Source organism: Acomys russatus, chromosome X, assembly GCF_903995435.1.
Source record: "Acomys russatus chromosome X, mAcoRus1.1, whole genome shotgun sequence".
Lineage (NCBI taxonomy): Eukaryota > Metazoa > Chordata > Mammalia > Rodentia > Muridae > Acomys > Acomys russatus.
Window position 1 is genome coordinate 124342544 of NC_067169.1, and position 22655 is coordinate 124365198.

At 37.0% G+C, this 22655-nt stretch overlaps 1 protein-coding gene across 2 annotated transcripts; it reads right to left on the minus strand.

The window, feature by feature from the left end:
- Positions 1-221: 221 nt before the first annotated feature.
- Clic2 (chloride intracellular channel 2) lies at positions 222-22210 on the minus strand. 2 transcript variants are annotated; one of them, XM_051141698.1, is made up of 6 exons: positions 21844-22208; positions 5626-5735; positions 5381-5506; positions 1860-1966; positions 1070-1251; positions 222-846 (listed from the first exon to the last, which is right to left on the minus strand). In XM_051141698.1, exons 1-6 carry the CDS (start codon positions 21898-21900, stop codon positions 691-693), a joined length of 738 nt encoding a protein of 245 aa, XP_050997655.1. In that variant the 5' UTR covers positions 21901-22208; the 3' UTR covers positions 222-690. The 2 variants fall into 2 exon arrangements, with proteins under 2 accessions (XP_050997655.1, XP_050997656.1); XM_051141699.1 differs by lacking the exon at positions 5381-5506 and having other exon boundaries at positions 21844-22210.
- Positions 22211-22655: the final 445 nt, after the last annotated feature.

Below are 22655 nucleotides of genomic sequence, written 5' to 3' on the forward strand. Positions count from 1 at the left end.
CATTGGTTTTGGAATTTCTGTTTTTGAAGTGGTCACATTTTCATGTCAGTTTCATTTCAGAAACAGACTAAGGTATGTATTAATCAAAATGGAGCATTACCATAATAATTTAGATGGAATTTTTTCTTAGGAGTGTTGAAATTGTGGCTCTATTTATATCATTCAGAACCTCAGACATGTTATGTTTTCTTCATTTTTTTGGATTATATTGGCTATTATTAAAACTTAAACTTTTAAAATCTCATTTTCACTATTTCTCTATCTCTGTTCTCTCCCAGCCTTTGGTAACTACTATCTTAGCATCTGTGACATTAATTTCTGTTTGCAAGTTTACAAATGGGTGATATCATAAAGTATTTGTCAATATCTACTTCATCTACATTGACAGACATATGTTCTAGCTCACATGTTATATATCCTAGGAACTCAATCAAAAAGCAAAAGATTTTGATTCATTCCATGTTTTAAGATTCAATGTTTTGTCATAGGGATAAATGAAATGAAAATATGACTATCTGTAAAATACAAAGATTGTTTATGGCAGAAAACTTAGAGTTCTTTTCTAGTATTGGGTTGATTAGAAGGAAATAGTATTTTCTTTGGTATTATTTCCAATAATCTTTCTAATAAGGTACAAAGTGATATTAGATAACAAAGAGAGCTTTTTCTTCTGAAAGACTTGTCTTATCTCTACTGTTTAGCCACATTTGCATAGGCATTTTCAATTTCTTTGTCTTCAGGACATGTGTGGGCAAATTCTTCACGGGCATAGGCATTATGGAGATAGCGCCAGACTCCTGAGAATTCTGCTGGAATGTCAAAGTCACGATACTTTTTTGCAGCAACCTAGGGTTTTAGAAAACAATGAGAAAAGTTGATAGTAAAATATATCAGTTATGTTCAAAAGCCAAGTTTGCAAAATAAAATATAAAAGAAATAAAATAGAAAAGATTTACTATTTTAATGTTTTGTCTACAAATGTAGACAAAGGCATATTTTCCATTGCTATGCTATATACCACCAACGCACAAACCCTTCCCACTGTGCAGCCACTCATACTCAAGCTTACTTTAATAATGTTCAGTTTTGGCAACAAACTGCAGTCAGCCAGGGTTATTTGATCACCATCCAAGAACAGTCTTCTGGAAATTGTATGTTCCTCAGCACTGTCTAGATCAATTTCATCCAGAAGTGGAGTGTTTAAATAGTCATCCAGACGTTTAAATTCTCTAAGCAGGGATTTTTCAAAATCTGAGGCAATAAAATATTAAGGTTATTTATAAATTATTATAAACATTATCTTAATAACTAAATATGTTCTTAATAAGCTTCTATGGTTTACACACTGCTTAAACTGGCTCTTTTCCACTATTACACTGATGAGACAGTTAGCTCAAATGGTGAGTGTAAGTATCTTGTACCTTTCTTAAGGAGCTATACACTGGTAGGAGAATTAAAGAAAGAAAGAAAAATCAATATATATTATCCAACACGGAAGAGTCAGAAAGTGAGAGAGGAGACTGTTTTATGACTCAGGAAAACAAGCTTATTCAAGAATGTTTACTGGAGATGCTAGGTCTTGCAGTTTAAAGAACCTCAAAAGCATAGTTCTGCAACTAGTTCACAGTTGGCCCACAAATGCTCTATTTGAACTATGCTGGTAATTGATAAGTTGAATATTGGATTCTACACACAATAAAACTCAATGCAAGGGAATTTCAGATACAGGACAGAAAATGAGGGGGAAGTGGGTTGTTTTCCAAAATGTACTATATATTTGTAAAAACTCTGTTTTAGTTCAGTAACAATGGAAGAATGAGCAAGCAACTGAGAAAAATAGACTTAAAAGGCATTCTTACTCTTATTTGCTTCCTTTTTTGTATTCTTAATATATGCAGAAAACTTGGCAAAGAGATTACATCCCACATCAAAAGATTCCTTGTACTTGGGACTCAGGTAGGGATACCTTAAAAAGAAACACAGGTGACTATAATTCCCACATTGTATCACAGAGATCAGGGTGTCCTAACCTTTACTGTACAAAGAATAAAAATTATAGAAAATTATGCTGAAAATTGAAGGTATTCAGAAATCTTTCAGTAGAAACATAGTTTTCCTCAAGCTGAGAATATTCTAGTTTCTAAAATTCAGTTGAAATTGTGACTGTAATACAAACCTTATGTATCTATAGCAATGCTTTAGAGTTTCGCTCCTAATTAATGCAAGGAACAAAAGCAATACGTTTTCAGTAAGTAGTAGGGAAACAAGCAGATAAAATATGTTTGTAGACTCAAGCACATAAAAACATGATCATTTCATTAGACACAGAAGAGACCTTTGACAGAAATCAAGCCAGCATCACTTTATTATTAAAGTTCTAGAGAGACTAGCGATCCAAGGGGCATATCTTAACATAATAAAGGTATTTTGCACCAAGCCAACATCATGCTAAATAGAGGAAAAACTCAGAGCATGTCTATTAAAACCAAGAACAAGACAAGGACATCAACTATCTCCATGCCTATTTAATGTAGTGCTTAAGTTCCTAGCTAGAGCAGTAAGACAAGAGGGATACAAATAGGAAAAGAAGATGGAAAAATATTCTCGTTCACTGGTATGATTCTCTTCATAAAAGAACCTAAAAACTCCACAGAGATACAGCTGATAAATTCATTCAGCAAACTAGCTGAATACAAAAATAAGACACAAAAATCAGCAGCCTTCCTATCTATAAGCAACAAATACACTGAGAAAAGAATAAATGGAAAAATACCATTTAAAATAGTCTCAAAATATAGTGTATCTTGAAATAAATCTAACCAAATTAGATTGCTTTTCCACATTGGAAGTAAGAAAGATTATGTCTGGAGTGCACGAACTCTTTGTGGGCATCTCTTGGTCCTACCATGTCCTGTGATTAAAGCCAATGGGAAACTACAACAACCTAATCCAAGCAGGGTGACAAAAGGCATAGACCCTTCAGGAATAAAGGTGTGGCTCATGCCTCCAGAAAAAGAGGTAAGACCTGCTGAGGTGCTTAGTGAGTATGTAGGAAGTATAAAATGGGCAATAGGGGAGGCGGATAGAAACACTGGTTAAGGCCACACGACCAGTTGCAGAAATGAAGATTATAATTGAAATGAGTGTTTCTGTCATATTTTCTTAGGATTTGTTTGTACGAAGATTTGTGTTTTCTTTCCTTGATTTTCTTATCGTATAATATAGCATCAATTACGATAATATCAGTGATTGTCATATTTAATTTTTGATATACCAAAAGAGGTCTCTCAAGGAACATTGCAGTTTATTCTAAAACTTATAATGTGTTTGTGGTTGTACATGGGATAGTTATATCATGTTAGGTATAATTATGACATGGTTATTATTTTCATTTGGAAATTAAGCATAACATAAAGAGATATGATTGTGTGTCACATTGACAAGGGATGGACTTGTGATGGCTATTCTTGGTGTTAATTTGACTACATCTGGAATTAACCATAACCTAAGCAGCTCAGTACACCTGTGAGAGATTTTTCTTATTTAAATAATTTCAAGTAGGAAGATGCACATTTAATCTAGATCTTTGGGGTGGGAAAATTATCTTTTAATGTGGGCTACATAATATGGCAGCTTGTAGTGAGAATTTTGGTTTCTTAAAAAAAATCAGTTATGTTATATGAATATGTTTTTGTTTTAATCCCAGGCGTGTGTGGGATATGGGGCTGCTTCAGATTGTCCACAGCAGCTAGCTATGATAAGAGATGTACATCCTCTTTCTGCTCTAACCTTTCTCACTTACCTAATGTTGTGGGTTAGGAGGGATTGGGGTACAGAAGGGTGGTAGATATAACAACCCAATAAAAATAGCTAAAAAATATGCCTATAGCAGACTATATAAAGGACACAGATGAATGAAGCTCTTGCTTTTTTTCAGCTTTCCCATACTGTCACTGGCAAGTCCATTCCTTCACTGGCATTAGAGCCTACTATATTCTGGGATTTTGGCATATACTGAAATCCCACTGAGACAACTAGCCTTGTGGACTGAAAACTACTGGATTCTTGGACTTTTCTTTGGTAGACAGCCATTGTTGTACTAGATGGACTACAGCCTGTAAACTACTCTAATAAATTCCATATATAATCATTTTGTTGGTTTTGTTACTCTAGAGAACCATTATTAATACACCCCTGAACAATCTATTGCTTTGCCTCTGTTAGTTCTTTCTTCTTAGCTAATGAATACATTCATGCCCTGTTAAACCTAAAGTCATACTATCCTCCTCCTACAACTTCCTCTTTTAAAGTATCATTGGGTCTTGTTCATTTCTACACAGCAAATTCCTTGGTAGAGTACTCTTTCTCTTTTTGCTCTGCTCATTCTCCTTAGCTGATTCCATCCATTCTCAGAGCACCAATAATTGTGACATTTCTTCGTCATCTATTCCCAAGTTGCTCCCAACATCTCTAAGTGAATGCATATATTTCAACCAAAGAACATGGTATTCCTCCATGAACCAGCCTTCTTCTTGCTCCTCTTTGCTACTGGATACACACTCCTAGGTCATGCCATTGTACATGTTGCCTAGGTCATGTCATTTTGTCACAATGATAGAAAAACTGATTACAATGGGGGAATTCATATAGAGAGGGAAGAAGAAGAGATAAATAACATAAAAGGATGTTTGGAAAAACCACGGGGAAAACCTAATATTTTTTACGATACTTAAAAGCAGTTATTCTACATGTTAGGGTAATGTTCCCCCAGGGGCAATGGGCTATCTAACAAATATGTCTGTGATACCTTTCTTCAACATGTTGGTCACAGGAGTCCAAAAGATTCTCCTAAGCAATATGGCTATTCCCATTGCTTTTGGTTGCGAGTCAGGCCCAATCTTGATTAGCTCTTATTAATTAATTATACAGCATTAGTATTCTGTCTCCCCACTCCTACCCCATGAGTTCTTTATTTCAAGTCTACAGAAATTTTATTTCTCTGTTTTAAAATATGCTAGGAATTAAAAAATCACTTGGACCGTTGTATCTATAATGTATTTGAAGTTGAAGAAGGAGCTTTATATATGTGTCTTATTGTAGGACCAGATTCCCAAACCGCTTTCAAATTAACAAGATTCCCAAATCTGGCACTCGTAAGGTGGCTCAGTGAATAAAGGTACTTGCTACTGAATCTGAGGACCTCAGTTTGATTCTTGGGACTCACATGATGGGAGGAAATATCTGATATCACACACACACACACACACACACACACACATTAATTAATCAATAAATGTAATTTTAAAGTTAGGAAAATCAATCTGGGATAAAAAGATAAAAAATTATCTTAAGTATAATAATATCCAATATAATGCTGTACCTTGGAGGAGCCAGTATCTGCTCTAGAAACTCCTCAATTTTAATGAAATCTGTTTTCAGCTCGTTGTTATATAACAAGAATGGAGGATTGGTGCCTGGGGCTAAGTTCTTCAGTGCTTCAGGTTTTCTATGATCATTGAAACAAGAAGAGTTATATCTCTAGATAAATACCAATCAAATATTAACATTATATTGTTGTCTACCAATATCAAGCCCCAGAATTCAATATATCCTTATTCACCTTACCTGGATATGTCAATAGTAGTCACATTAAATTTAACTCCTTTAAGCCAGAGTATCATGAAAAGGCGTTGGCAAAAGGGACAGTTTCCAATACTTTCCCCATCACTTCCAGCCTAGTAAGATAAAGAAAGTCTTCAGTGTACTAATTTTCTTGTTACACAAGCATGTATTACGTGCTTATTGGGAAATTGGAAGTACCTAACCCCCTTATTCTAAGAAAGACAATATAGGAAATAATGACAAGCATGATGAATTTATAATAGTAAATCATCATAATAAAATTTTATAGTATTATATTTTATATAACAATTTTTTTTACTCTGTAAACAACAAACATGATCATACAACTTGTCTCATTTTTGTGATTTAAGTAAAAAGTACATAATTTTTAACAGATCCTTTCAAATTTCCTTCTTGGAAAGATTCTTTCCATATTACAAGTGACCATTTCATTTCTTTTGTGTGTGTGTGGATTGTTTCATAACATCTTTGCATTTTTCTATTAAGGTTATTTTTCCAGATCCAAAAAAAATATTATATACATGTATGAAATAATTAAAAAATTAAATTAAAAAGTTATTTAAAATTTAAATATACATAGAATTTGCTGTTATTTATAATATAGCCTGGTTTTCTTGATCTACATATATAAGCATATATACATATATCTGTAAATTATATATATTCAATATTACAAGAACTTTTTTTTACAAAACCTTTATCCTTACTTTCATCGTGAATTCATGCTATGATGCTTTCCTCTAGAAACTTTATTATTTCATTTTTTTACAATTTTTATTATATTTTTTACATATACATTTATATTATTACATAAATATAATAAACTACATACAGCAAGAGGAACCACAAAACAATCAGGAGTTATATAAATGTTACATTCATAGTGTTTTGGCTATTTGTATTTGGCGACTTTGAAGAAAACATCTTTCCTTATCTTGGTCAGTCTAAAATTCTGAATGAAAATCAATATCATATCTCATCTCTATCAGCTTAAAACATCTATCTAGACCTAAAAACATCTTAACACTTTTAAACAACTAAGCTTAATTGTAAAACTAAATTATCTTGTCTTCAGCCCCATCAGAGACTTGAGAGGGAATAAACCTGATTACCTGAGTACACTGGGAGTGCAGGTTAGCAGCTTCCCAAATGAGAAGTTAACAGAGACAGTTTGCTGCCTGAACAGTCACCCAAAACTCTCTATAACATTGGAGCATCATCTTCAGCCTTCTGGCCCAATATATCTGACAGACATATTTGTGAGGCAGGAACTATTAAGGACTTGCTAACTTTGTCTTATCAGAGTTTGGCCATTGACTCTGCCTGCATCCAGGCTTTCCCATTTTTAGGCAGAATTCTGTCTGTGGCAGAAACGAGAACATTTTGCCCAGTGGCTTGTTTGCCACATTTGAAGCCATTTCCATAAGGAGGTTCTTTGTTGCTCATCATCCTCTTTGATGTAAGCTGGCTGTTGCTAGGAGTTAACCTGTCTTGTTGTCAAAGAATCTTTAGAATAATAAAAACAACTTTAAATGCCATATTCTGTAGGTCTCTGAGGCTTTTGAAGAATTATCTAACTATGTTACCTTATCTTTCTATAGATCCATATCTATCTGTTAAACCTAGGATGTATATTCTCATGATAAAAGTAGACTAGTAATTGATATGACCGTGATTTGATCAACTAACAATTAGCTTGTATTACTTAATTACTTTAAATAGCCTGCAGTACCACTTTCAAGGTATTGGAAGTAAATCTTGTATTATAATTGAGTTGTATGGGTACACTACCTTGTATTAGAGTAGAAATATATTTAATGTGTGAAGCATAATCTTAAATTTGAATTCTATACCAATGTATCAGAACTAAACTTATTTTTGCATCAATATACAAAATTCTATACCAATGAATAAAAATAACCTTATTTGTGAGTAACAACACCTTAAGTTGAGGAGTCGATTCAATAGTCTACTTTCTCTTCTATAATCCCTATATATTTTTATATCCCTGCTTCTTTCTTTTCAACCCCTATCTCCATATCTAAGAAAGAAAGATAAAGGAAAAGAGAGACATCCCCGAGTCCAACCTTGTTTTCTTTTTGAATAAGACCACTAATAACTTATAACCAACTCCCAATGAAAATAAGCATCTGTAGCCCAAGAGAGCAAAGAAAAACCTACCCAACCCCCCTTTAGAGGAAATGGGGCATCATTCTCTTAAGGTTTCTTCTGGCTGATTTGGAGCAAATGATACCTTTATAGGGGCCCAAATAAAATATGGGAAAATGGTTAAACAATCTAGGAATATCATTTGTGGTCCAGTTTCTAAATGTTGGGAAATTCCAGGCTTAGAGTCCTGTGTAGGAAAGTCTGAAATGCTGGACCAATTGGGATCAGAAGCTTTCTTCAAAGCTGTCCTGGGAGCTGTCCTGTTCTGATGAGTAACAACTACTGAAGTGGTTGGGGCTGGAACATGAAGGATGCAGGATGTCAGTGTCCAGCACGCTGAGAGGAATGAATCCTGTCAGGTTGCATGCAGTGTCAGTGTCCTGTTCTTTTGTTCAGAAAACATATAATTTCTCACAAGCATTATATATCTCTAAAATTATGAATGTATAAGGTGTGCGTGATGCACAGAACAGTTAAGGCTGGTTCTCTTCTTTTTGTATGAGCAGAAGAAAGACATTTGCAAATATTCATTCATGCTGTGTGAAGAATGGCATCTAATAATAAGTCACAAGGATTCTGTGATCTTCAAGAAGCCTTGTCTATGCGTAGACATTCATGTCTCAGAGCTATTCCCGTGTAGTGGGATTAGCAATATAAATTACCTGCTTATTTTGCAGTTTGAATTCTTTGCATCCTGATTGTAGCTTCCTCCCTTGTCACCTCCCAATCCCACCCTCCCTCCTTCATCTCCTCTCTCTCACTTCCCTAATCCTCAGAAAGGGGAGCCCTCCTCTCCTAACACCTGACCTCAGCCTATCAAGTCTCATCTGTACTACCTGTATCCTCTTCCTCTGTGGCCTGGCAAGGCTGCCCTGCCATGGGGAAGTGATCAACGTTGAGGGGCCAGAGTCCATGTCAGAAGTAGTCCCTACTCCCCATATTGTGGGACCCACAAGGAGAATGTGCAGCCTGTCTGCTACATCTAAGCAGAGGGTCTAGGTCCACATTACACATCTGCTTCTTGCATTTGATTTGAGAGCATTTTCTTGAGTATTTTTGCATCAATGTTTATAAGAGAAATTGGTCTGAGATTCTCTTTCTTTGTTGAGTCTTTCTGTGGTTTAGGTATCAAGGTGACTGTGGCAGCATAGAATGAGTTTTGTAATGTTCCTTCTGTTTCTCTTTTGTGGAATAGTTTAAAGAGAATTGATATTATCTCTTCTTTGAAGGTCTGCTAGAATTCTATGCTGAATCCATCTGGCCTTGGGTTTATTTTAGTTGGAAGATTTTGATGACTGCCTCAATTTCCTTAGGAGAGATAGGACTATTTAATTTGTTTACCTGATCTTGTTTCAATTTTGGTATCTATTGAGAAAATTGTCTATTTTATTTAAGTTTTCAAATTTTGTGACATATAGGCTTTCAAAGTACAACCTAATGATTCTTTGGATTTCCTCAATGTCTGTTGTTATGTCTCCTTTTTAATTTCTGATTTTGTTGATTTGATTACTCTCCTTTTGCCTTTTACTGAGTTTGGCTAAAGGTTTGTCTATCTTGTTGATTTTTTCAAAGAACCAGCTCTTGGTTTTGTTGATTCTTTGAATTTTCTCTTTGTTTCTAACTTATTGATTTCAGCCCCGACTCTGATGGTTTCCAGCCATCTACTCCTCTTTGCTTCTTTTTGTTCTAGATCTTTCAGGTGTGTTGTTAAGTTGCTGATATGGAATCTCCCCAGTTTCTTTATAAAGGCAGTTAGTGCTATAAACTTTCCTTTAGCACTGCTTTCATTGTGTCCTATAAGTTTGGGTATCTTGTGCCTTTGGATTCATTGAATTCTAGGAAGTATTTAATTTTTAAAATTTCATTCCTTACCCAGATATCATTGAGTAGGGAGTTGTTCAGTTTCCAGTGAGTTTGTAGGCTTTCTGTTGTTTCTGTTGTTATTGAGTTCCAGCTTTAGTCCATGGTGGTCTGATAAGATGCAAGGGATAAGTTTGATATTTTTGTATCTGTTAAGGTTTGGTTCGTGACCAAGTATATGGTCGATTTTGGAGTTCCATGAAGTGCTTAGAAAAAAGTGAATTCTTTCATGTTTGCATGAAAAGTTCTGTAAGTATCAGTTAGATCCATTTGATTCATAACATCTATTGGTTTTGTTGTTTCTCCGTTTAGTTTCCATGATGATCTATCTATTGGTGAGAGTGGGTTGTTGAAATCTCTCACTATTAAAGTGTGCGATTTGATGTGTGATATAAGCTTTAGTAATGTTTCTTTTATGAATGTGGGTGCTCCTTCAGAATGGAGATATCATCTTGGTGTATTTTTTCTTTGATGAGTATGAAGTATCCTTTCCCATCTCTTTTGATTAGTTTTATTTGAAAGTCTATTTTATTAGATAATAGAATGGTGACTACAGCTTGTTTCTTGGGTCCATTTGCTTGGAATACCATTTCCCAGCCCTTTACTCTAAAGTAATGTTTATCTTTGTTGATGAGGTGTGTTTCTTGTATGTAGCAGATTGATGGGTCTTGTTTTGGCATCCATTCTGTTAGCCTGTGTCTCTTCATTGAAGAGTTGAGGCCATTGATGTTGAGAGATATTAATGACCAGTAATTATTGGTTCCTGTTATTTTGATGTTGGTAGTAATAGTGTGTGTGTGTGTGTGTGCACGCACGCCGTGCACGTGCATACATACTTCATTTTGAATTTGTGTATGTAGGGTTATTTATTTCCTTTGTAAAATTACTCTCTTTGGGTTGGAGTTTTCCTTCTAGTATCTTCTGTAGTGCTGGATTTGTGGTTAGGTACTGTTTGGATTTGGTTTTGTCATGGAATATCTTGTTTTCTCCTTCTATGATGATTGAAATTAAAAAAATATTTATTTTTATTTTATGTGCATTGGTGTCTTGTCTGCATGTGTATCTGTGTGAGGGTGTCAGATCTTGGAGTTACAGACAGTTGTGAGCTTCCATGTGGGTGCTGGGAATTGAACCCGTGCCCTTTGGAAGAGTAGTCAGTGTTCTTAACCACTGAGGCATCTCTCCAGCCCCTGAAATTTTTGCTGGGTATAGTAGTGTGGGTTAGCAATTGTGGTTTGCCTTTATATGTGAGTTGGCCTTTTCTTCTTGCAGCTTTTAATATTCTTTCTTTGTTCTGTACTTGTATTGTTTTGATTATTATGTGGTAGAAGGGTTTTCTGGTCCAATCTATTTGGAGTTCTGTAGGCTTCTTGTATATTTATGGGCATTTCTTTCTTTCTTTTTTTTTAGGTTAGGGAAGTTTTCTTCCATGATTTTATTGAAAATGTTTTCTGGGCCTTGCAGCTGGGAGTCTTCTTTTTCTTCTATCCCTATGATTATTAGATTTGGTCTTTTCATCGTGTCCCAGATTTCTTGGATGGTCTGTGTCAGGAGCTTTTTAGATTTAACGTTTTTGACTGTTGTATCTATTTTTTCAGTCATATCTTCTACCCCTGATATTCTCTCTTCCATCTCTTGAATTCTGTTGGTGATGCTTGTGTCTGTAGATCCTGTTCTCGTCTATGGGGTTTCCATTTCCAGGATTGTCTCAGATTGTGTTTTCTTCAAAGTTTCTATCTCCATTTTTAGGTCTTGAAACCTTTTATTTTCTTCCCCTGTTCGACTGTAGTTTATTTAAGTGTTTTGTTCAATTCTTTCATCTCTTTGTGTGTTTCTGTTCTATTTTGAGGGACTTATTTTCCTCCTTTAAGGCCTCTATCATTTTCATAACCTCAGATTTGAAATCCTTCTCTTGTCTGTTGGTTGTGATAATATCTCCAGAGCTTGTTGTGGTGGTGGGACTGCTGGTTTCTCAGTGGTATCAAATGGTCCTGGGGATTGTTGCTTGTGTTCTTACGCTGACCTCTTCCCATTGTGATGTCTCTGCTTGGAGCATGTGCCCAGTACCTCCTTGGACCCTAAAACTTTCTGTGGATTTTCTGGGTAACCTGAGGTCAGATACACTAGTGTTCCCTACTGTGGTGTCTGCTCAGTGCTAGGACCTACAGATGCTGGTGTTTTTGGAGTCCGTGGATTGCTTTGCACCCCAGGGAGTTCAAGGGCTCCCTGCCAGCCAGGTGTGTGTCACTTGAAGGGTTGCCAGGTGCCTGCTTAAACCCCCAGGAGCTTTCTGTGGGTTTTCTGGGTGACTTGAGGTCAGATCCACTTGTGATCTTGACTGTTGTGTCTTCTCAGTGCTAGAACCCACAGATTCGGGTAATTTTGCAGTTTCTAGCTCACTCTGTGCCCCAGGGAGTTCAAGAGCTTCCCACCAGCCAGGCATGTGGAGCTAATGTGAGTACATAGTGGCTGCTTGGACCCTCTCAGAGCTCTTTGTGGCTTTTTTGGGCGACCTGAGTTCAGACCTACTTGTGTTCCTGACTGTGGTCCCTGCTCGGTACTAGAACTCACAGACGCTGGAGTTTTGGGGAGCCAAGGCTCACTCTGAGCCTGGGTATTTCAGAAGCTTCCTGCCTGTCAGGTGTGTGGCTCTAGCCTTCAGAGCTTGTGCACCCATTTCTGTGAGAACTCAAGTCTTTGTGGTTTTATCAGGTGGTCGGAGGTTCGACCCAACCGTGATCCACACAATTTGGAACCTTCTCACCTGTGGGTCACCAGTGCTGGTGTTTTGTGGTTCTCAGATCAGTCCTTAGGTTGTTGACTAAGTCTCTGCTGTCCTGCTGATCAAACATGGTCTGTGTTAGTAGTCACCATCTTGGATCTCCTCATTATTTCATTTTTGCATGTGCTTTATCTATTTGGAATTTTTGGTGAAAAGTGTATTGGGACTTTTGATGTAGTGTTTTTTGTATCAGTTAAAATTTTTTTCATAGCTAGGCATGGTGGCACATGCCTTAGTCCCAGCACTCGGGAGGCAGAGGCAGGCAGATCTCTGTGAGTTTGAGGCCAGCCTGGTCTACAAAGTGAGTCCAGGACAGCCAAGGCTACACAGAGAAACCCTGTCTCAAAAAACAAAAAACAAAAAAAAATTTTTCATACAATATATTTTGATTGTATTATTTCCCCAAAACCTCCAAGATCCTCTTCACCTCCCTATAGTCACTCAACTTCATACTCTTTCTTTCATAAGCTCCCACAAACCTCCCCAAACCCAGTAAAACAAAAACTAAGAAGACATATAAACACCAAATCATATAAAAGTAGACACACACACAACACACGGAGTCTGTTTTGTGTTGGTCAAGTACTCCTGTGTGTGAGGCCTGCCCTGTACTGTAGCTGAAATATACAGTGTCATTCTACTGAATAAAAATAATTTTTCTCTTTCTCATCAAGTATCAATTATAAACAACTTCTTGGTTAGGGATGGTACTTTTTGCCCACTTCCCTTTCTTCGTGTTGGGATTTTTCCTCTAGTGTGAACTTGTGCAGGTTTTGTGTGTACTGTCTTAGTGTCTGAGTTCATATATGCACCAGCCCTGTAGTGTCTGAAAGATGCTGTTTCCTTGAAGCCATCCACTACACTATCTCTGGATCTTACAGTCTTTTTACCTCCTCTTCTGCAAAGAAGCCTGAGCCATGAAAGGAAGGGTTTGATAAGACATCCAATTTAAAGCTGAGTTTTCCAAGGTCTCTTACTGTCTGCATGTTGCAAATTTGTAGGTCTCTCTGTTAATTACCGTTTATTGCAAGAATAAACTTCTCTTGAGGGTTGAGTGATATACTGGTTTATGTGTAAAGCTATATGTCATTAGACAATGTTTTAGTGCAATTCCTTATCAAAATACCTACACAATTTTTAAAAGACATTGAAAGATCAATTCTCAACTTCATATGGAAAAATTAAAAAAAAAAACCCAGAATATCTAAACATATCCCAATATGTAGAAAGAGAAGTGGGCAAAAAGTCCCATCCCTAAGCAATAAAAGATCCTCTGGAAGAATCTCTATCCCTGATCTCAAGCTGTACTATAGAGCAACAGTAATTAAAACAGCATGGTATTGGCATAGCAATAGGCTGGTGAATCAGCAGACCATACTTGAATCAAAGACCCAGAAATAAATCCATATACTTATGGACACTTGAGTTTTGACAAAGAAACCAAATTCATACAATGGAAAAAGGATAACACCTTCAATGAATGTTGCTGGTCTAACTCGATGTCTACATGTAGAAAAATGCAAATAACCCATATTTGTCACCATGCACAAAACTCACGTCCAAGTGGATCAAAGACCTCAACATAAAACCAGATACACTAAATTTATTAGAAGAGTAAGTGGGGAAGAGCCTTGAACTCATTAGTATAGGAGACAACTTCCTGAACAAAACACCAATAGCTCAGGCCCTAAAATCAGTAATTAATAAATAGGACCTCATGAAATGGAAAAGCTTCTGTAAGGCAAAGGACACTGTCTATAGAATGAAATGGCATTCTACAGATTGGGAAAAGATCTTCACCACCCCTACATCCAAGAAAGGGCTAATATCCAAAATATATAAAGAACTCAAGAAATTAAACACTAACAAACCAAATAACCCAATTAAAAAATGGGCACAGAGCTAAACAGAGAATTCCCAACAGAGGAATCTTGAATTGCTGAGAAGCACTTAAATTCACAATGTCTTTAGTGATCAGGGAAGTGCAAATAGAAAAACTCTGAGATTCCATCTTATAGCCACCAGAACGGCTAAGATATAAAAACTCAAGTGACAGCACAAACTGGTGATGATGTGGACCAAGAGGAACACTCCATTGCTGGTGGGAATGCAAATTTGTACAACCACTTTGGAAATCAATTTGGCACTTTCACAGCAAATGGCTCTACCTCAAGACCCAGCTATACCACTCCTGGGCATATACCCAAAAGATGCTCCACCATACAACAAGGACACTTGCTCAACTGTGTTCATAGCAGCTTTATTTGTGATAGCCAGAATCTAGAAACAACCTAGATGTCCTGCAACCAAAGAATAGATAAAGAAATGGTAGTACACTTAGACAATGAAATACTACCCAGCTATTAAAAGCAAGGAAACCATGAAATTTTCAGGCAAATGAATGGAGCTAGAAAGGTCATCCTGAGTGATGTAATCCAGACCCAGAAAAAGACATATTGTATGTACTCACTTATAAGTGGATTTTGGCTACGTAATAGAGGATAAATATGCTGCAGTTAACAGACCTAAAGAAGATAAATAACAAGGAGGACCCAAAGGAGGATGCTCAAATCTCACCCAGAAGGGGAAATAGAATTGACGGTGGTAGTAGTTGAAAAGAGGGGACAAGGTAGGAGAGGGAACATAGAGAGATATGAGGATGGAGATTGGGTCTGAGGAGAGTCAGGGCAGGAGGACAGAAGGTATGCAGAATAAAGAGAAACTGTGGGAAAGGGAATCTCTGTGACAAGCTGGAGACATAAGTCAGAATAGGTCTCTGGGAGGATATTAAGGTGACTCTAGCTGAGATGCATAGTAGCAGGGGTCATGGAGACTGAAGAGGACACCCTCTCTAACTAGACAACACTCCTTGTGCAGGGAGGAGAACACCAACACACCCACAAAAACTTTGATCCAAAAGTTACCTAGCCTATATATAAGATGTGCAGGGGTAAAGAGAGAACAGATAAAGCACAGATTGAGGGAATATCCAACCAATGCCTGGCCCAACCCAAGACCCACCCTATTGAAGTGAAGACACTAATACGGATACTCTGCTATGTAGGCTTAATTTTCTTAACAAATATATTTTATTATGAACTTATTAACCGTGAGTACCTCACTTATAACCTGACTAACCTAAACAATAGGAAAAGATTAAAGAATACAATAATGAAACCGTAAGAATATCAGTTCCAACGAATGATTCTCCTGGCGTAATCAGCAGGATTTCTTCTGCAGGAACCTGGAGCAACCAGACCGGAACTTCAGCCGGAGTCTCGAAGCCTCCCTTGAGTGGTTCTCTCTAGAAACCTCTCAAAGTGGAGCAATGAACAGCCAAAACTATCCCAAGTCTCCAAAGGCCCCACCACTTGTTTTTGGCTCCTATATATGCCTCCCCTCAGATTCTGGTCATGGGTTTTCTTCAGCTGGCCACAATCAAGCTCCTGCACATGGTGGTTCAACTTCTAAGGGGATAAACCTCACCTGCTCTCTCACAAGTCTTTTTCTCATCCCCCACTTGTGATCTAAACAAAAAAACATGTTTATCTCTCCTTCACTGCTATGCTTTCAGACTGGAGTCTATCAGAGCTATCCTCTGAGAGACTCCACTCAGTAGCAGTTTGAAACAGATGCTGAGACTCAGACAAAACTTAGGCAACGCATAAGGAGCCTAGTGGAAAAGTTGGGGGGTGAGGTTAAAAGGACCTAGAGATGACAGGAGCTCTACAAGAAGACCAATAGAGCCAACTAACCAGGGCCCAGAAGGGCCTGTGGAGTCTGAAGCACCACCAAGGCATGCATGGGCTGGACCTAGGTCCTCTATATAGATGATGTAGCCAATGGGCAGCTTAGGCTTCATGTGGGTCAACTAGTAAGGGGAGTCGGGGGGTCTCTGAAATGGATTCTGTTGTCTGCTTTTTTATCACTTTCCCGGATGGGATATGCCTTGCCGGGCCACAGGGAAAGAGGATGAACTCAGTCCTGAGATGACTTGATGAGCTGGGGTGGATGGGTAGGGGGCTCCCTTTTTCCGAGGAATAAGAGAGTGAGGAGGGAGGGTGGGGCTGGGAGAAGAGGAGGGAGAGGGCTATGACCAGGATGTAAAGTAAACAAATAAATTAATAAGGATATTATGTAGGGGTTAGAAAAAAATGCAATGGCAAGGGTAAGTGTGTAACCATGAGATACAGGTTGAATGAGAGGTGAAAAATAAGATGTGGAGGAGGCTGAGATAAGTTGGAAAGGTCACATGTACAAATATGACAATCTCCAAGAGTTATAATAGAAGTAGTACTGAAAGAATGACAGTGATTTTTTTTAATAAATAAGGGGCAATAAAGACTGTAGAAATGGCTCAGGCAGTAAAGTGTTTGCACCACAAACCTAAGAACCTGTGTCTGGATCCTCAACATTCTGTAGAAAAGCCAGGCTTGACAGTGTGCATCTCTAATCACAGCACTGCGGGGAACAGAGACAGGCAGATCCTTACAGTTCACTGGCCAAATCAGAGACTCTATTTCAGAAAATAAGGTTGAGAGCAATTGTGAAAGATGCCCAACACCAACCTGTGGCCTACACATGTATGCACATATACATGCACACATACACACCTACACATGCACACACACATATACGCACACACACAAAGAAGGGAGAGTGAACTAGGGTTTTAAAAGTCTACAGTAAAAAGAGGGTAGTGAATGACTAGTTTATTACTATAAGGTTCAGAGTGGCGATTTTCCTGGGCAAGTACATAGAATAATCTAAAAATAGCAATGTAAGGTTATTTAAGAGACATCTACCCCAAATCCAGGTGTGTATGCATGGTATATGTGCACATGTCTGTAGGTGTTCATGGACACATGTGCTGAGGTCCTGTTCCATAAATTCCCCATCTCTTCCTTATTCCTTTGACATTGGAAGTCCCAATGAACTTGGGATTCGGCTGGTGGCCAGCAATCCCAGCAATCCTGTCTTTATCCTCTACCCTCAGCACTGGGATCACAGATGTATGGCCATGCCTAGTTTTTGCTCTGGGTTCCTGGAATCTAAACTCAGGTCCTTGTGCTTGTGCAGTTAGCACTCTTAACGCACCATCTCCCCATCCATTAATACTTTTAATTTACTCCACCCATTGACTTATTCATTCTTTAGAGCTCCTAATTCTGTGAGTGATCCTATAACTCTTAAAAGGGGCGAGGGTATTCTAAAAAGACACATGTGCCTCTCCCTTTGACCATCAGGCTGTTGAAACAATAGATCCCAGGAAATCAAATCCCCTCCCTGTCCCTGCCAAATCTCATGCAGGGAGAAAGGCTAGGGTTCTTGTGTCAACAAGAGGGGACTTCTGCCTCCAGTACTGTTAATTAAGTTTCTCGGTTTGTGTTGCCATTAATTTATTTGTCTAATCTAGAGAATTGGGAAGCCACATTTTGCTTTATCCCAACATGGATTCCCATATAATTTTTTTTTTGTCAATTTTATAGTTGTATATCATACAAATAAGTTACGTTGTCTCCTTTGCCATCCATTCATTCATTTAATGTTTATTTGATACTTGGTATCTGTCAGAGAGTTAGGTGCTAGCTTCCAAGGCCCAAGCTATTAGCATCTCTAATCTTTTGGAGACTCATTTTTCTCTCTGGCCTCAAGTCACTTAGCTCCTAGGCTGTAGCTTGAAAAAGGAAATGAATGGCACTTGGTTTAAAGCCGCTGTACCTTGGTAATTTTAGCAATATTAAGGCCCCAGAAAACTTGATTACAACCTCAGCTTTTTGGAAAAATTTTCTTTCCCAACAGTGCTTGCAATGAAGGAAATGATATTTATTGTTTCCTTTTCCTGATGTTAGAGTCAGTAGGAATGGGAAGAAGCAACCAACTTTGCATTTCCTCTGTAATAGATAAAGAATCCAATCAAAACTAGCTTTAGTAAATGGAAATATGATTAATCTTGAGAGACAGGAAAAAGAATGAACTCTGATAATACATACAACAGGAAGGGTGGATCACCTTTGGCAAAAGGAGAATCAAAACAGTGATGGGTGGGGGAAATGCAGTAAAGTTTCACAGGAAAGTTCAATGTTGTTTTCTTTTTCGTTGTTCTGATTTAAAGTGTCATCACATGAAATTTTTAGTTATAAACCCTTAAGCCTAAGTGACAGATTATTTATGTATCTTTAGATGAAAAAGTAAGTAATTTATGAAAACAGCCTTTTCTTTTTCTGATCTACATTTCTAAACTTGAAAAATCATAGTCAGTAATAATGATTATTATATTATCAAATGTGACATACAACTTGCTAATCCTCACAATAAATATGACCCTGAGATGGTTCAGAGGGGCTTGCTAAGACTGAAGCACCAACAAAGGACCAAGCATGGACCTCCTTACAAATATGTAGCCTATGGGCATCTCAGGCTTCATCCTCTAATAAGAGGAGCTGGGACTGTCTCTGACATGGACTCTGCTGCCTGCTTTTTTATCACTCCCCCATTGCTAGGCCACAGGGGAAGAGGATGTGCTCAGTCCTGATGTGACTTGAAGAGCTGGATTATTTGAGAAAGCGTGGTTCTCCTTTTCTGAGGAATAGGGGAGGGGGAAGAGGGAGGGAGGGTGGGACTTGGAGGAGACAAGGGATGGGGCTATGACCAGGATGTAAAGCGAATAAGAATAAATATAGAAAGAAGAAAGAAAGGAAGGAAGGAAGGAAGAAAGAAAGAAAGAAAGCAAAAGAGAAAATGACCCTGTCAAGTGCGTTGTTTAGCTCTTGCTTTGCAGTTGAGGAAGTGCTGCACAAAAACACTGGCTTTCTCAAAAACACTCATTAGTGACAGATATACTCTTCTCAGCAAATATATGAATGTCTTATCCATTCATGTTCTTGATTACTCATCTAGTAGTTTTATTTAGAGTTTTATATTTAGTAGTCATTGTAATAATCTCAAGATTAGAGTTTGAAAGTGGTGTAATCATTCAGGAAAGAGTAGAATCTCTACCCTCTTGTACACATTAAAATTTTAAAAATTACTGAATTCAAATTTTGACCCAAATGATTGATTCCACAATTTTCACAAATATACTACAAACACAAATATACAGTCTAATATTGGAGTACTTGGTAGAGAAATCAAATATTAAACTTATCAATTAACAGAAAATCAATAAGATGAGCCTTGTGTTTAGGTAAAAGTATTTCTTTCATTGTTTACATGGAGCATAGAGGGAACATGATATAGCTTCTTAATTGTGGCAAAAATGCTTGATATTTTCTAGGAATCTCATTAACATGTGGCAAAAAGTTGTGGTAGAGATTTTAAACTACAACCAATAGATTTATTTCCTCTTTAAGCTTAATCATTAGCTCTTTACTGTTTTTTACCATTTATGTCTTCCCCTTGTATATTCCATGTAATTCTTAGAGATCTGTGGACCAAATGTCTGAGCAAACAAAACAAGAATCCTGGACCAGATATAACTCAAGGTTCTTCCAGAAAATTTGTAATCTGTATCACTGCCATTAGAATAGATTATACCTAAAGCATTCCATTTGATGAAATTCTAGAAGTTTTTACTAAAAAGTTCACTCAGTTGAAAACAATTGAATAAAATTTGGTGTGTAACTTTTCAAGAATCAAAATTCTAACTCCTTGATTCATGAGTGGTATGACTTAGGACAAAAACTATTTATGTGCTCCTTGCTTTAGTTTTGTATACATAAAACAGGGTTAATAATAAACTTTCCAGTACATTGCCTGTCATATACTGAGTACTCAGTAAGTTAGTAAGCTAATTTTTTTCATTCAACATTTGCTTATCCAATATGTGTTCAGATTACCACCCAAACGTGGTAAGGAACTCTACGAAGATACACACAAAAGCAGGTGCCAACAACTGACTTTTGAAATACAACTGAATTGAGGGAACAATTTAGACAAAAACCCTTTAGTTTTCCTATGGAGAAGCATTACCACTTGTTGGAATTTGTAGGTGTAAATGGTAAGTTAAAAATCAGGCCAATTATATACTAATTGTTTGAGAAGTCAGCATGTTTTTCTACAATCCAGAGATAAGAGAAGCAGTTAATTAAAACTTATTTGGATTACCTTGTGTGCAGGAATTCAAGAGCTTCATTGGTGAGTATATATGACAAGTTACTCATCTAAAATAGTTGTAAGAGTATTACTTTTGCCAGTAGATGTTTAGCTTAACATTTGATAAGTACATTTTATGTCTCTGCAAGCCAGAAAGAGGCAATCTCATTTTAGAAATGTCACTGAAACTTCATTGTTTTACCTAGAAATGATTAGTAAAATGTTACTATAATATTGTAATAACTTACATTTTTATTGTTTGAGAATTTCATACATGCATACAATGTGTTTTGATCAAATTTAACCTTATCTCTAGATGGTACATCTATAAGTTAAAATTGTTTAGGAAATAATAGTCTACTACTATTGTTGATGCTGATACTAGGAGTACTGCTAATAACAATCTGTGCCCTAAATTTGTGTTAACATAAATGAAGCAATGCATGTAAAATGTTTAGAAAAGAGTCTGGCACCATATGAGTTGATTTTATTATTATAATTAATGATATTGTCCTGAATATTTTCATTAGTCAATTAAAATAAATAAATAAGAAACCCTAAACAGCAATGTAAGCAAGAGTTTAGGAAACTTTAATTTCTACTTGAAATAGCCCATAGAATTTTTCATTATGACCTAATTAGAAATACATATTTCTTTCTCTCATTTTAGGGGTTTTCCAGAGTGCTTTTCTGAAAAATTAAGAAACTTTAAAAAACTTACAATGCAGATCAAAAAGAAGAAGTATTGCATTCTCAAATGCCTGTTTGCCATATAACAGGCACAGTCGGCTGGCTATTATTTCCCACAGTGTGCATGTGACCCTGCTATGATGCTTGTCCATTATGAAAGAATCTTAGAAAAATTTCTCTGGCCTGGATATAGAGTTCTAAAACCATCATTAGCCTGCTTCTCTACACTCATTTAGGTCTTTTAAAATCTATGTCATAAAACATGGTAAGACATAGAAAGGCTTTTAAATCTCTTCATTGTACAGATGGAGAAACATAGGTCGGAGGAAGGAATGCATTTTTTCAAGGAAAACAAGAGAAAATATAATTTAATTACTATGACAACAACCAGTCTAGTACTCTATTATTATCATGAGATGATATTTATTTTTCTATTGTCACATCAGAGTTGCCAAACATGCAGGCATTCCTCTAGGACTTAGGGTGGGAAAATAATTACAAAGTTCATTCTTACTTGTAGTCTAAGCTTTGAGATTCTTTTAGAAGCTGAAGTCCAACATAAAAATAATACCATCTATATACTGTTTTACAGCTGGAAAACTTACCTTCACAAAAAGCTCAATTTCAGGGTCTGCTTGAGTGCTGGCTTTTAAGCTTGCCATCTTCTGTTTTACTGCCAGTTGTCAGCCTCCAGCTTCTTTGTGAAGCCACAATACTTGTGGACTCTTCTTTTACTTGTTTTCAAAATCTCATGTAATGTTGATACTTTGAGAGTTTAGCTTGTTGACTGAGTCAGACTTGGGTTAGTCTTTCCTCTTAATGGGTGGAATTAGAAAGTTCAAAATATTAAGAGCAGCTCTTGATTTTGTTTTTCTTCTTTCTCTTGACCTGACATTTCAGTGAAGGAGGAGCAGAAGATTGTGTGTAAACTGGCTGGCTAGAAGGGTGGGGGCATGTTTCCAGAGAAGTTTCATTGCCATTAGTCAGCAGTGTATACACACACACACACACACACACACACACACACACACACACACACACACTGGTTGGGGTGATTCAGTTCTGGCTTACACATATCAAGCTGACCAGACGTTCTCTAGAGCCCTGAGTCCTGGGCTCCATGCCCAGAAATGGTCCTTCCGTTACTGCTCCTGCAACCTGACAGCTTTCCCAGGAAAAGGGCTAGAATTGACTTGGAATTTTATCATTGTAAAGGATTGTCTATCTAATGAAAATATCTTAAGTGGAGTTAAAAAGTTGTGCTTCAACAAATATTTTTACCCTTATTTTCACACTCATGCAGCTAGACTTCTGTTCCAGGTTACAAATTTCACTTCTCTTCTATAATCTGGGAATGTGATTACAAAGGTTCAGGAGAAATATAATAACTATAGACCAATATTGGGACTTCCAAGTC

What these genes read in the sequence shown, in the direction of transcription:
- Clic2 (XM_051141698.1), bottom strand. Translation starts at nt 21,900, where the DNA reads ATGGCAAGCTTAAAAGCCAGCACTCAAGCAGACCCTGAAATTGAGCTT. An exon ending in AAATTGAGCTTTTTGTGAAG is followed by an intron (nt 5,736 to 21,843) that starts GTAAGTTTTCCA and finishes TTATCTTACTAG; the next exon opens with GCTGGAAGTGATGGGGAAAG. An exon ending in AAAAAAGGAAGCAAATAAGA is followed by an intron (nt 1,252 to 1,859) that starts GTAAGAATGCCT and finishes TTATTGCCTCAG; the next exon opens with ATTTTGAAAAATCCCTGCTT.